At 36.3% G+C, this 14,771-nt stretch overlaps 1 protein-coding gene across 1 annotated transcript in view; it reads left to right on the forward strand.

Moving 5' to 3' along the window:
• The window catches only part of TOPAZ1 (testis and ovary specific TOPAZ 1), a 62,156-nt gene that overhangs the window by 46,055 nt on the left and 1,330 nt on the right, over positions 1-14,771 (forward strand). Inside the window, 4 exon segments of the mRNA XM_070359661.1 lie at positions 2,330-2,495; positions 8,580-8,744; positions 10,445-10,648; positions 12,780-12,963. Of these exon segments, the coding sequence (XP_070215762.1) occupies positions 2,330-2,495; positions 8,580-8,744; positions 10,445-10,648; positions 12,780-12,963 (719 nt within the window).

Consider the following 14,771-nt stretch of genomic DNA (forward strand, 5'->3'; position numbering starts at 1 on the left):
AAGAATCCACCTGCAATACGGGAGACCCGGGTTCGATCCCTGGGTTGGGAAGATCCCCTGGAGAAGGGAAAGGCTACCCACTCCAGTATTCTGGCCTGGAGAATTCTATCGACTGTATAGTTCATGGGGTCGCAAAGAGTCAGACACGACTGAGCGACTTTCACTTCACTTCACTTAGGTGGTGTATTAGGAACATGTGGAAAGGAGGTGGCATGAGATTGACTACTAAGAAGAATCTCAGTATGGAAAATACTTAAGAAGCTGTGCTAAATATCATTTTTACTTGAAGTACCTGTCAATTCAGTATATTTTGCCAACTCCTGAGTATTGGTACTATTGCAGTTTTTGAAGACCTCTCTTAAGATGAGCCCAAGATACAATTAATAGAACTACTTTAAAATTACTTCCTAGGATTCCCTGGAACACTGTTGGTATCTTCATGTCTGCCTTTGAGATTTAGCTCATCATAGAAGCAGTATAGCAACTCTAGACCATATTGTACTACCTGAGGTATACTTCCCTGAGGCGTGGGTAGAGTGAAAGATTCAATAAAGTGAAGTAAAGGACAGGAAAATCCAAAGTAGGGAGAGAAGTGCTGAGATATGGAGAGTAGGATAGTTGAGAGTGAGGTTGCTATTGAATCAACTATTAAAACATAACTTTTATTCCTTCCTTCTTTTTTTAAAAAATTCTTATACTGGTTTATTTCTATGCAGTCAAATGCAGGTGGTTTCCTCCCTTTCGATTCTCTAGTTTTTCTGTTTCTTTTTTTTTTTTTAATTTGGTTTTTTTTATTGACGGATAATTGCTTTATAGAATTTTGTTGTTTTCTGTCAAACCTCAACATGAATCAGCCATAGGTATACATATATCCTCTCCCTTTTGAACCTCCCTCCTATCTCCCTCCCCCCTTCCTTCTTTTTTATGAAGAGGTTGTTTCACAATTGAAATAATATTTAAGGACATTAAATGTGTACATGGTCACTCATGTACATATACAAAATTCAAAATTTTTTTAAAGAAGAACATTTTAAAATAATCATTGTACAGAAGATCTCCAGTTTCCAAGCTCTTCAAGAGCACTTGTTATCTGATAAACCTGGACTGGACAAAATGTACTTTGTCCCCCTTCTCACAGTCTAGCTTAAGGTCTATCATAGCATTAATTTCTTGGGTATTTAATGCTTGAGAATTTGAGGACTACCTAGTAGGGAAGTTGTTTTTAAAGCTCAGACTGATTCTGCTTTAATTTCAGAGTATATTTTAATTTTATTTGGTTGTTTTTATTTAAGATATAAGTGGTTGGTGAATTTGTGCCTATATTTTAATTTTAAATGTTCACTATCTTATTCAGAATGAGTATTTTATTTGTTATCTTACTTAGCTGAATTTTTAATGAATTGTAAATGAAAATTTTTAATAAAGCTTCCTTTATGAACATAAAAGTAAAACCATTGGAATTAAATTTAAGGTATCCCTTGAAAAATGCACTCATTTAATGCAGTCAGATTGAAAGTGCTTTGACATCATAATATGGATCTGACTCAAAATAGCGTATAATATAATATGAAACAAGAGTCTGTAAACTAAAAGCCAGATCTGGCCCACAGCCTATTTTTATACTACTCATGAGCTAAGAATGTTTCTTACATTTTTAAAGGCTTAGAAATTTAAAAACAACCACAAAGAATATGCAACTGACCAAATGTGACTTGCAAAGCCCAAGGTATTTTCTATCTGGCTTTTTATAGAAAAATTTTGCTGACCCTAATAGAAATAATAACACATGTCCAATTTCTAATGTCTACCCTAGAGACAGTCTTTATGTAGACTATGTGAAACTATTAGCCTATTGACTCAGAAAAATAATTTTAAGCCAACAATTTTATCCCTTTTTTCCCCACTATCATTCTTTTTCTCAATTTTATATTAAGTTATCTTTTCATTCAGTCTCCCTCCTGGGTCTCAGGGTGATCAGCATAAGAAGAGCAAGAACATATAATGGGTAGTTTTCCACTTTAAGGCATGAAATCTTTTTGCCAAATGAGGTCTTTAGAAAGGAAGCTCACTGACTAAAACAGATGAAAGGAGATCCACTGAAAGGAGGCCCAGTGGTTAATGAGGCAAAGTCCTGCTTGCTCCCCTTCCCTTTCCGTTTTCATGACTGAGCTGGAAAGGGCTTAAGGAGAGCGTCTTGAAGCAGTTTGATAGCTATCAGTCTCGAATGATTCAAATTGCATAATTACCTTCTATATAATCTTCAGTGACTTTGTATCTCTATCATATTCTAAATGATTAACAATCAGTGTTCTTTTTTTTTTTACTCTAGGGAAGGAAGGTCTTAGATAAACTATATGAATTAAAAATACATTTTACAAGTTTAAAAGGACTTATAGGGCCTGAGAAGTTAGCACCAAGATGTCAAATTGTGAATATTGCAGCAGAAATTTTTCTAAAAAGTGGAAGCCTAGATGGTGCCATTTGGGTATTAAGGGGTAAGTTCTGATACATACCAGCATGGAATATTTTGTAAGCTTATTATAAATTCTTGGATTTGTAATTACCTCAAGTTGATATTAAGTGGTGGGTGATAATTTGGCCTAAGCCTCTAGTGTTCATGTGGGTAGGAAAGGTTGTTGTGTAAAATGAAAGGAGAATGTTAACCTAGCTTTAAAGAGAAACTGTATGAACCTTTGTTGAAAAGTTAGTTGTTACTTTGGCCTCAGCACCAGAGAAATGCTTTACCTGATTATCTCAGTTAACCTTCATGGAAACCCTATGAGTTTGAAATTATTATAATCCCCATGTTACTGATAAGAAAAGCTTGTTAGAAACAATAAGCAGCTTGCCCAAAATGACATAACAAGTAAGATGTGGAGGCCAGATTTAATCCCAGACAGCCCAGCTTCAGAGCCCAAGCTTCAGCTGCTGACAGAGGGAAATCCTGATTGCAATCTGTGTAAACCCTATGTGCCGACAAGCTGGCTCCAAACCAAGACAATAAAACTTGTTTTCCCTAGTAAGTCAGTTCATCTAACAGAAATTACAATTACAATGCAGTTAAGCCAGCAGAAGCAACTAAGGTCAGTTGGGCATGAGGTAAATATAATTTAGAGAGCAAAGTAGTAGCACAGCATCTAATATAGCTTTGGCTACTTAGACCATCAAGCAGATCTTATTTGATAAAATGGGATAAATAAGAATGAAGATGGAGAAGGAAATGACAACCCACTCCAGTATTCTTGCCTGGAAAATTCCATGGACAGAGGAGCCTGGTGGGCTACACAGTCCATGGGGTCGCAAACAGTCGGACACGACTGAGCGACTGAGCGAGCAACCACCTGAAGGAAAGCAAGAGCGGCTGGTGTGCGATTCAGTGGCAACATAGAACCAGTGAGTGATGACAAGGACCCATGACTGCCACACACAGCTACTCTTGGCGCAGGAATGTGGAAGCCACCATTCACAAGTCTATAACAAGATGATTGACAACTGGAGGTAATTTCCAACTCATCGCAGCCCCCTGGGTCCCAGAGTGATATCCCTGGCTCTTGTTCACAGGACTTTCAATGTATTATGGATATTAACCCTGTGTCTATGATGTGTTTTCCCCAGTGTTCAGAGTTGCTATATATGTAAATGAAGCCAATAAGGGTCTGGATCGTTAAGAAAAGGTATGGTACGAGGGGAGAGAAGCCCGTTTGGTGACCAGGAATGGCAACATAGAATGGAAACAGTTACTACAAAGAAGCTGGTGCTTTGGAAGGAAGAGCACCTGGGATGAGTGTCACAAGCACGCGTTTTTACAAGGATCTAATGACATGAAGCAGATGAAGTCCTTGATGAACCACTCAGTGCTGTGCGCACCAGAGCTGGTGCCAGCTTTTGCACTTCTTATACACGAGAGAGAAATAAACCCTCTTGTTTAAAAAAAAAAAAAGAATGAAGAAACCTCAAGAATCTCAGAGTTTAGGTAGAAGACAGAATAAACCCATAAATAAATAAAATTTAAAGCTTTTGCACTTAGACACAAAACTAGCATATGTACATATTTATCTATATATAAAACACCTGCATTTATCAAATGCTGAGATTTTATGGAATATAGAGGTTGTGATTAGACTTTGTGATCAAAAGCTTGTTGGAAAAGGTTTTCTTCAATTTAACAAATGTAGCCAGTGAAGTTTCCTGGGAGAAAGATTAACAAAATAGAAGGGTACAACACAAAATACAAATATACAAATACAAAATAGAATGTTTATAAAAAGAGGAAGTAGAAAAATGCAAGCCAGAGTTCACAAGCTCCATGAGAAAGAAAAAATGTGTTAAGAAATGGAAAGGGTAAAATAGTTGGTAAAAATGGGTATAGGTGATCATCTGCCTAAAAGTTTATGGCAAAACCAGTCTTTCTCTAACTGGAGATTCTGGGAAAGTTTGTGGGAAGGGTATGGAATGGGCTATGGAGATTTAGAATTTTTACAATTTTGATGTTTCAATTTTGAGATTATATTTTTTAATTCTGTCAATTATCAACACAAGATTTTCTTTTGCAGTGACCTTTTCAATTGAAAGTCATTTTTCATAAGTAAAATTTTATCTCTTCTAAAAAAGGATCCACAGAAGTATGTTAAGTTGTTGCCAGAACTTTTTTGTTCTTCACAGGATTCTGCAGTGAACAAGCCATTGTCAAGAAAGGAAATACAAGTGGCTTGATCTCACTTGTAATAACTGAGAAATAAATATTAAAATCCTAAGCACCTGTCAGACCAGCAAAGATTAAAGTTTAGTGATATGCTTTTTGTGAGGGTATCAAGGAATGAACCTTCACACAGATTGTCTTTAGGGGCTTTTTGACAAAATATCTGTCAAAATTTAGTAATGCATATTTCCTTTAATCTGTTAACTCCATTTCTAGGAATTTGTCCTACAAACACATTTATTTCTATATTTGAAGGTATGCACTGTAAGTTATATGAAATCTCTTTTTTTTACCATCAACAATGATAACAAAGAATTCCAGATAACTTAAATTTCCATTAAGGATGTAACAGTTAGTGAAGCTGTGTAACAGCCATATGATGGAGTAGAATGAGTTAGAGCCACAAATACTCACTGGAATGATCTCCAGGATTTATTACCAAATAAAAAAAGGAATGTCCTGAATGGTGTACACAGTATGCTACCATTTGTGTAAAAAAAATTTTTTAATGGATACGTTCATATTTGCTTTATACCCTTAAAATAGTTGCAGAAGGATGCATAAGAAATTGTTGATGGTGGTTGCTTCTGGGAAGAAGAATTGAATGTTTGGAGGACAGCGATAAGCAGCAGATTAGCTTACGTATTTTTCCTGTATTTTTCCCTTTTAAAAACATGTGCAATTATTACCTACTAAACTTTTTTAAAGAAGGGGTTTACATACACTTCGTTTGAGAACTGTAGAATATCTTACACGTTTTTATTTATTGTGCAGCAGACTTTTTGGTGAGAAGTACTCCATTGTTTTTGACTTTTCATGTGTACACTCTCACATTTTGAACTCTTGCTCAGCACCTTGTTTCCTGGCAAATGAGCAACAAATTCCTACCTTGCCTTATACCCTTACCAGCATTTAAAAAAAGGGGAAAAAAACGTTAAAACCACAATTTTATAATCAAGGTTTGGAGGCTGAAAAATAAGTATCTTTTAACATTCTAGAATACAAATTTTTGTTTAAAAAAAGTTATGCTATTTGTTGAGAATCTGCTCTTAAATTTTAAAGTAACTTTTATTGCCTTTTTTGGGCTTCTCTGATGGCTCAGACGGTAAAACGTCTGCCTGCAGTGCGGGAGACAGGGTTCAGTCCCTGGTTTGGGAAGATCCCCTGGAGAAGGAAATGGCAACCCACTCCAATACTCTTGCCTGGAAAATTCCGTGGACTGAGGAGCCTTGTAGGCTACAGTCCATGGGGTTGCAAAGAGTCGGACACGACTGAGCAACTTCACTTTTACTTTTTCTTTCTTTTATTGCCTTTATGTAAGTAATACTTAGTCATTATAGAGAAATAATAAGGGATAGATAAGCAAAACTGAAGATAAAAAAATTCTTATTTAGCCACCCATCCGATGTTATAAATAACACCATAGTGTTGCTATACAGACTCTTTTATATCTTGCATTTTGTTTAGGCAGAAGTCTTTCCTTGGACATTTTTCTGTGAAAGGAAATGTTCCTCTCCAACATCATTAATGGGCTGCATAGTTTTCCATCTTATGAACAAATACAGATAAACACAGATACATAGATATGTCCATGCATCCACTTTTCTTGAACTAGCTGGTTTTTAATTGCTATGATAAACAATAATCCCTTCTAAACATCCCTGCTAAATCTTTATTATGCCCTTGGGGTAAATTCTGATGGAATTGCTGGGCAAAGGTAAGGGCAGTTTAAAGCTATTTGGTAAATGTTGGCATATTTGCCCTTAGTGCCATTCAGATTTGCAGCAAATTATTTTGAGTTTATTAGAAAGCTTCCCTTTGTGAGAAAATCCTTAGAAAACTATTGCATAGGTACCATATGTACAGCCTGTCCAGTTAGGGCCATGGGTGTACATTGACAATACAGATGTTACTCCCCAGTTTCATGGTTTTTAGTTATCTGACAAACTGGTGCATGTTTAGGTAAACCCTAATCTGGCTGTTCTGAATATTCCATTCTAGGTTTTAAATATGTGACTAGAATTCAAAAGCACTCTACACCTTTAGAAATTTGCTAATCATAGTCATCTTACCAGCGTTTAAGTTATGAAACAACCTTGGCACCTTTGAATATTATTATTTTTCCTATCTCTTTGCTAGTTTGATAGGATAAAAGTGATAGTCACTGTTTCATTTTGCATTTAATTGCTTATTACAGAATTTAACTATTTTTTTTTTTGTTTCCATTTTTACTTAACTCTTTTGTGAATTACTAGTTCATGTTCTTAGTCTCTTCAGTATTTCTCTTCATTATTGATTTAATCACTTTACAAGTAGGTTAATGAAGGTATCTGTGTAAATGAATTAGTAATAGTAGAGCACTAATATTTGCTTACTCCTTGGAAGGAAAGTTATGACCAACCTAGATAGCATATTCAAAAGCAGAGACATTACTTTGCCAACAAAGGTCCATCTAGTCAAGGCTGTGGTTTTTCCAGTGGTCATGTATGGATGTGAGAGTTAGACTGTGAAGAAAGCTCAGTGCCAAAGAATTGATGTTTTTGAACTGTGGTATTGGAGAAGACTTGAGAGTCCCTTGGACTGCAAGGAGATCCAACCAGTCCATCCTAAAGGAGATCAGTCCTGGGTGTTCATTGGAAAGACTGATGCTGAAGCTGAAACTCCAATACTTTGGCCACCTCATGCGAAGAGTTGACTCACTGGAAGGGACCCTGATGCTGGGAGGGATTGGGGGCAGGAGGAGAAGAGGACAACAGAGGATGAGATGGCTGGATGGACATGGGTTTGGGTAAACTCTAGGAGTTGGTGATGGACAGGGAGGCCTGGCGTGCTGTTATTCATGGGATCGCTAAGAGTCGGACACGACTGAGCGACTGAACTGAACTGAACTGAATATTTGTAAAATGTTGCCTCGTAGGTAGTATAAATCAAGTCTGCCAGTCAAGTGGGCTCTAGTAATTTTAAAACAAGCTCCTGGTTTAAAGTTTTCTTCTCCATACTTAAGGCTTTATTTCGGCATTGTATACTTGAGTTACCAAATCTTTCTGTAATACTTTCTGTATTTACCATGCTGGAAAGGGCACAAAAGCATAACTCCTGCTCTTAGTCCAGTTGAAAAATAATGCAGAAATGTGATTTGACTGTTACATAACAGCATTTCATTATGAGTCCCATCACATGTATAATGATTGAGGGATTAGGTAAATAGTAAAATACTGACATTTCTACCATGTTAGCACCTCGGTATTCTGCACTACAGTCTGCCACTGTTTTTCTCAATGTGAAAATTGGCAGAAATTAAGGAACTTCAGTATAGGTAATACTCTCTTTTTTTTTTTAAGCTATGTGTTGGTTACCTAAGTGTTCTTTTTATTATTATGTTTTTATTATTTATATATGTTAGATGTTAACTTGTACATAGCAAATATTTTATTTAAAAAATTTTAAATAGGCAGATATTGTGGGGAAAAGCTGTTCCCCAAGAATACCAAAACTAATTAAATTATGTATTCTTTACTGTAAAATTGTTCAATTTGTCCACACAAATAATATTTTACAGTATAACATATACACATTATAATCTTAAACATCATATAAAAGTAATCATTAACTTCAGAATCAATAACTGATTAGTACATTTAGAAAAATGAAGAATTAGTAAAAAGATTAAAATAACAGTGGTCATTAGTTTGCATCTTCTTAGAATGCTGATCATCACTATATACATTGTTGCTAATAAATCTGAGCTGTGGTTATCTTTCTGAGTATGCATATTTCAGTTTTGCCACTTTCTCCAAAAGATATTTAAAAACATTAGTTGTGATTATACTGTTAAGTAATTTTCATGGTGTAAAGTACTTGTACTTTTCCTTCTTGTAAGAGTCTGAGTGGATCATTAATACACCAGTATGGCCTTGCGATCGACTGGATGTGCTCAATCGGCATAATCTGCTCTGTACAATCGCACACGAAATCTTAGCGAAGAGTCTTTACAGACAGACATTTGAAGTTTTGCAAAATCTACCAGGTTTTCAAAATTCTCAAGGTATGTTTTGTCAAAGTCTAGATTAATTATCTCTGGCCCATCTGGTATTTAATAAGAAACAGTTCTCCACCTGTCTTGGTTGAATTTTATATTCCAGCATATATTTTTAATGATATTTGTTTTTGTAAAATGTGCTCTCTGCAAATTGAATATGCTTTCCTGATGGTTTAAAAAAAAAAACAGAAATGTTTATCTTTGGGTTGTCTGTCAGCAGTTCCTGAAAGCAGCATTTCATCATTCCCCTTTTCCTTCCTCTGTCAAGTCATCAGCAAACAAGTAAATTAATCACATAACAAAGATGGAACTTAGTCTCCATTGTAACATAGAAAAACATGGAATAAATGGAGGAAATACAGCAGATGACAAGTTCAAAGAAATAGATGCCCACGTGGGCAGTGGCAGGTAGTGCTGAATGCTTGCAGGTCATAGGTCAATAGCAGGAGAGAGTCCATGTCAAGGGAAACAGCAGAAGCTTTGGGTCAGGAATGAGCTGAGCAGTGGGTTCAGGGCATGGGTTCATGTTTAATGAAACGTTGACTTCTCCCCTCAGTGCTTTGCCAGTCTCCATTTTCCCATGTATTCCACTGAGATTCTGTATTGTCATTAACATTCTTATGCTTTTCTCCCTCTAGATAGTAAGGTTCTTAAAGTCAATGAGGTTTTCTTTATTTTAGTATCTCTGGTACAATGGTTGCTGTAGAACTAGCTTTTGATATACAGTTATCTTAATAATGAAACAAAGTAATAATAGTGAGATTGATCAGATAGTTGTGCCAGATTTTGGAAGACCCTAAATGGCAGGCTAAAAGAATTTACTTTTCTATGTGTAGTTGGGGATCCCCTGAGTTTTGGGGTCAGGGAATGACATAATGAAGTTGGTATTTTAGGAAAGTTCCTCTGGTATAAGGTAGGAAGATAAATTTCCTGATAAGGCCTGGACCACTGAAAAATCCAAAAGTAATAAAGACTGTGAAAGTGAAAGTCACTCAGTCATGTCCAACTCTTTGCAACCCCATGCACTATAACAGTCCATGGAATTCTCTAGGCCAGAATACTGGAGTGGGTAGCCTTACCCTTCTCCAGGGGATCTTCCAGCCCAGGGGTTGAACCCAGGTCTCCTGCCTTGCAGGCAGATTCTTTACCAGGTGAGCCACAAGGGAAGCCCATTAAAGACCTAGAGTCTAGGTCATAGACCCACCTAATTGAATTTAGCGAATAAAAGAGTTGGAAGTCTCCAAGGTGACTTCACTTTCTTCTGAATGAAAGGCAGAAAGGAGTAGACATACCCAAGAAAGGAGGGTTTTTTGTGTTGTTTTTTTTTTAATTTGAGAGTGAATATTTGTGAGTGGTTGTTTTATTTTTAGTAACAGGAGATGTAAGTCTGAGGTCCACGCTATAGATAGAATGCAGACAGAACCATACAGATGCAGTCACATAGGAAACCATGGACAGGGATGTTAATGCAGCCTCTATGGTCACATTCCTTTCACATCCTCCATTACAAAGTGGACACACCGTTTTGCTTTTGTTGAATGCTTTATTTTTGTTAACTTAGTGTATAAGATGATTGCATTTTGGTGACTGTCTCCTACAGTAGGTAGGAATGGGCCAAGGAGAGTAGAGAGGAAACGAAGGGAGTAGAAGAGAAGTTTGAGAGATGAAAGTGGATCAGTTTCATTTTATCAATTTTTTTTTTCCAGAAACTGTGGAGGTCTCACAGTATAGCCTACTTTTTAATAAACTTCTAGATGCCTGTATAGAAAGCAACAGCCTCGGTATGTCATCCTCTGTAGCAGAATTCATGATTTCAAAGAGCATCCCTATTGATTTTTCCTTTCTTAGAAGATTAATTACTTCTTTAGGAAGGAGTTGTTTATGGCTCAAAGCCAGAGCCCACTACAAAAGTAAGTTACATTTTAAACTTTAATTTTGATATATTGCTTTTGAATTTGATTTTCTAACCTGACATCTATGTATAATATTCACAATGTGACATTAAATATATGAAAAGGTCGGTTTATACATGTTTAAAAACAGTGGTCTACACAGATTTGTGCTCTTTTGAAACCTGTTATGTCTCTTATTTCTAATTATTATATTTTTATTTCTTTGCATATTGGCATGTCCACTGGAGGATATGAAAAGGAAATAAATGACAGAATTTGAACCAGTTTGGTGTATTTTATAAATATATAGGAGTAAAACAGTTGGTAAAATGAAGTTTTAGGAATGTATACTTATCCCTGACCTTTTTGGTTAGAATATTTTAAAACAGGCACACAGGAAGTACAGAGGCTGTCATTACTGTGCAACATGATATGTGATGGGTTTTCACATGGCTCTCAGCAATAGAACTTTGTTCATCTGTTAACAGTTGTTCTTTTCTAACAAGTAAGCCTAGAAAAGGAATACTTCCTCCAGTCCCAACCTCCTCGCAGGTATTTTAATTAGAAAACAATGCTGTGATCTACAAAGGAGTTCTTTTCTGCCTTCATGCAGTGGTTTGTCATAAATGTCCAATTCTACCACCACCATCTGTATAACAAACATTTGAGTACCTTCTCTGTCACTGTTGTGCCGTACGTGTCAAACATCCCAGCCACCCCATCGGCGCCAACAGAAACCTCTCGGAACTGGACGTGTTTCTCATGTTGCCAGCTGGGATCAGTTTAGCAAGTGGTAACTTTTATTTCCCCAATGAGATGTGAAAGAAAATATTAGTATGCATTGCAGATAGTAATATTATATATTATTTGATATTCTTATATGTGTGCTAGGGTCATTATGTAAAATGTATTTCTTATTGCCAGTTACAATAAAAAGTTTTGAAAACTGAATTTTTTTAAAAGGATGATCAGAAATCTAGAGGCAAGGTGGAACTGTTTGTTCATAACACCTCATTTCAATTTTGTGGTTATGTTTCAACTCCTCATACTCTCTCTGCAGAATGCTAGAAATCACACCACAAAGTATGTAAGTTACTATTAGCTATACCTTCTTGATTTTAGTTTTTAGAATTGATGTTAATGAGATTATTTTTTTCCAAATAACTGTTTGATTTGGGGAAAATGCCATCAGAAGGCATTTATGTATGCCACAGAAACAAATTATTAACTTGGAAACATTTAACTGAGATTTCTATGATCTTTATGTTTTTTAGCCGAAGATGAAATTTTGTATTAAAACAGCTAAACTTAACCATTAAAAAATTTTAATTAATAGCTTTATTAAGATAAAATTCAAATACCACACAGTTTACCCATTTAAACATGTACAATTCAGTAATTTTAGTGTATATACAGAATTGTGCAACCATCACCACAATCAATTTTAGAACATTTTTATCAAGCCAAAAAGAAACCCCATATGCATTGATTCACCCCCCATCCCCCCAGATTCTTTCAACCCTGGTAATAATTTATTTTTAAAGACATTTTTTTAAGCAGTGTGTTAAAGCAATTAATGCCTGAGTACAATTCAGTACTTTTCTTATTAGTACTTTTCCTCTTATGTAAACACACCTATGCCTGATTTTCATATGCAGTGAAACTTTAGGGACTTAAACAAGTGAGGTTATAAAGAGTATTTTTGTTGTTTTTTTTTCCTAATGTACCTGAGTTATAAAATGAAATGAGTAATTTATAGTCACTGGTCAGTCTTCAGAGCATCACATTTCCCAACACCGTTGACATTTAACATATCGATGGAACTCTCTTTGGATTTATCTTCACACACAGGTTAACAAACACTTAAAATCACATCTAGTGGAAATATTTTATTATGTTGTATTGACTATGGCTTAAAGTAAGTGGGCAGTTTCTCGCTTCATACTTAATATTTCAAAAACATTTTACAAAGAATGATCTCAAATGTACTAGGATAAGCTCACTACCATATAATTTAATGTGATAAATCTGCCTCTAATGTGAAGATTTATTCTGAAACAAAAATAATTATCACCTATAGATATTTTGGAAGCCTATGTTTTCACCTGTTGGAGTTTTAGTAAAGTTTGATCTATTACTTGATTTTCAGGTGCTCTTTCACTGGGTTGCTACCCACCACTGGAAGGAAATTTGTACCGAAAACTTCTCCTGATTCCATCCTATTTGTCTGAAATTGAAATGCTTTTAGCTATTGAAATCTTCCTGGTATCTAATGCTAGTAGTATTCAGAGTCCTGGAACTTCTACACAGATGCTGCAGATAGTTTTAAAAAGGTTGGTTGAAATATTTCTAACTGCATCCTGACAGTAGGTCATCCCTACACCTGCCCTAGGATGTAAACGTTTTATCTATTTGTGTATATATATAAAGCATTTGCATATATATATATATATATATATATATATATATATATTTTATATACTTGTGCATGTGTGTATTGCAAACTTTGGTAACACATTGAGAAAGGATTTGACCTATTTGAGATTTAAAACTAAGTACCTTTCAATAAACATTTAAACAGTTTCAAAGATCTTGTTAGATAGCCAAAGAAATGGGTCTTCTTTAGATATGGACCTTTGTCCTTTACTGGTGGTTTTCAGATAGGTACCTGAAAGTTATTTTTTTTTTTTTGGTCAACATAAAAGATGTAAGAACCAGGTCTAAAAGGGAAATACATGATCATTTATTAGATTCAGTCAAGAATCCTGTTGAAAATAAAGCCATCAGCCTAGTTTCAATATTTTAAAATGTTGTAAGAAGTGCATGAATATTACTGTGTGGCTGTTGGACCAGAGTGGCATCCTTTCCGATCATTTTGTTCAAAGTCTCAGGATGTAGTTGTGCACCATTCCAATTTCTTGTCAGCTTTATCCAGGAAACTTGTAAGATAAGGGTCTCACAGGGCTCCTGTTTGAGAGTATCTTAACAAGAATTTTACTTGAGTTTACTGGTGTTAGAAACCAGATCTTCAGACTGAATATTCTGTTAGCTATCTCTTAACAGTGCATGTTATCCCAAAACTTAGTGGCTTAAAATGGCAGAAATTATCTTAGTTCCTGTGGGTCAGGAATGTTGGGGGACCTTAGCCAGATGGTTCTGGCTCAGAGTCTCTCAGATCCTGGAGTCAGGATGTGGTTAGGACCTGCAGTCTGCCACCTAATGACTTCACTGAGGTGGGAGGATCCATCTTCCAGCTGGCTTACTCATGCCTGTCAGCAGGAAGCCTCAGCTCCTCACCACACAGGCCTCTCCATAAGTTCCTCAAGTGTCTTCATGGCACGACAGCTAACTTCTTTCAGAGTGAGTGGTCCAGGAGAAAACAAGGAGGAAGCTACAGTGCCCTTTTTGACCTTTGTGACCAGATCTGTGAAGGCTCTGACATTTCACCTATTTGCAGGCTATCAGTGAGCCTGCCAGAGTTTCACAGGTCCTGGCATAAGACACAAGACTTGTGGGTTGGAGACAGGACTTGATCACTCATGGCAGAGCAAGCAGCAGGATTATCTGCAGATTTGCATCTCTTCCTCTTGTTCCCAAGTCCCACACTCGAACCCTCATAGATACCTGTACATGAAGTGAGTTCCATTACAGGAGAGGAATTCTGAACTTAGGGTCCCAGATCTTTTCTAATGGATTATCAGCATGCCTGCCCCTTTGCTTTGCAGGTAGTAAGGCTGTCTCCACCTTGTAAGGCTGTAAGCAAACCTGTCTTTGGCTCCCGAAGGAGAAGCTATCTTTGTCTTTCAAAGTTGTTCACTGTAGTAAACATCCTTAAAATCTGGAACAAGGGAATAATCAGTCTCTGCTGTCAAAATTTCCAGAAATGCAAGAGACCTGAAACATTTTAAACTCACTAAAATTAGTTTTTTTGCTAGAGCTCTTTTCTGAGGGCCTTGTATTTATGACTGTGCACTACAGTAGCATGAGTTATTCGCATTCCCCATTATCCTAATGAGGGTTTGGTTTTCTCATAAGTTTCCATTCCCCACACATATGCAGTCTCTATTCATTATTGAATGTAGAGGGGGTGGTATTTGTGACACCAGTCCATAACTAGTGACATGCCTAGAGCCTCTGTTTT

This window comes from Bos mutus, chromosome 22 (assembly GCF_027580195.1).
Source record: "Bos mutus isolate GX-2022 chromosome 22, NWIPB_WYAK_1.1, whole genome shotgun sequence".
Lineage (NCBI taxonomy): Eukaryota > Metazoa > Chordata > Mammalia > Artiodactyla > Bovidae > Bos > Bos mutus.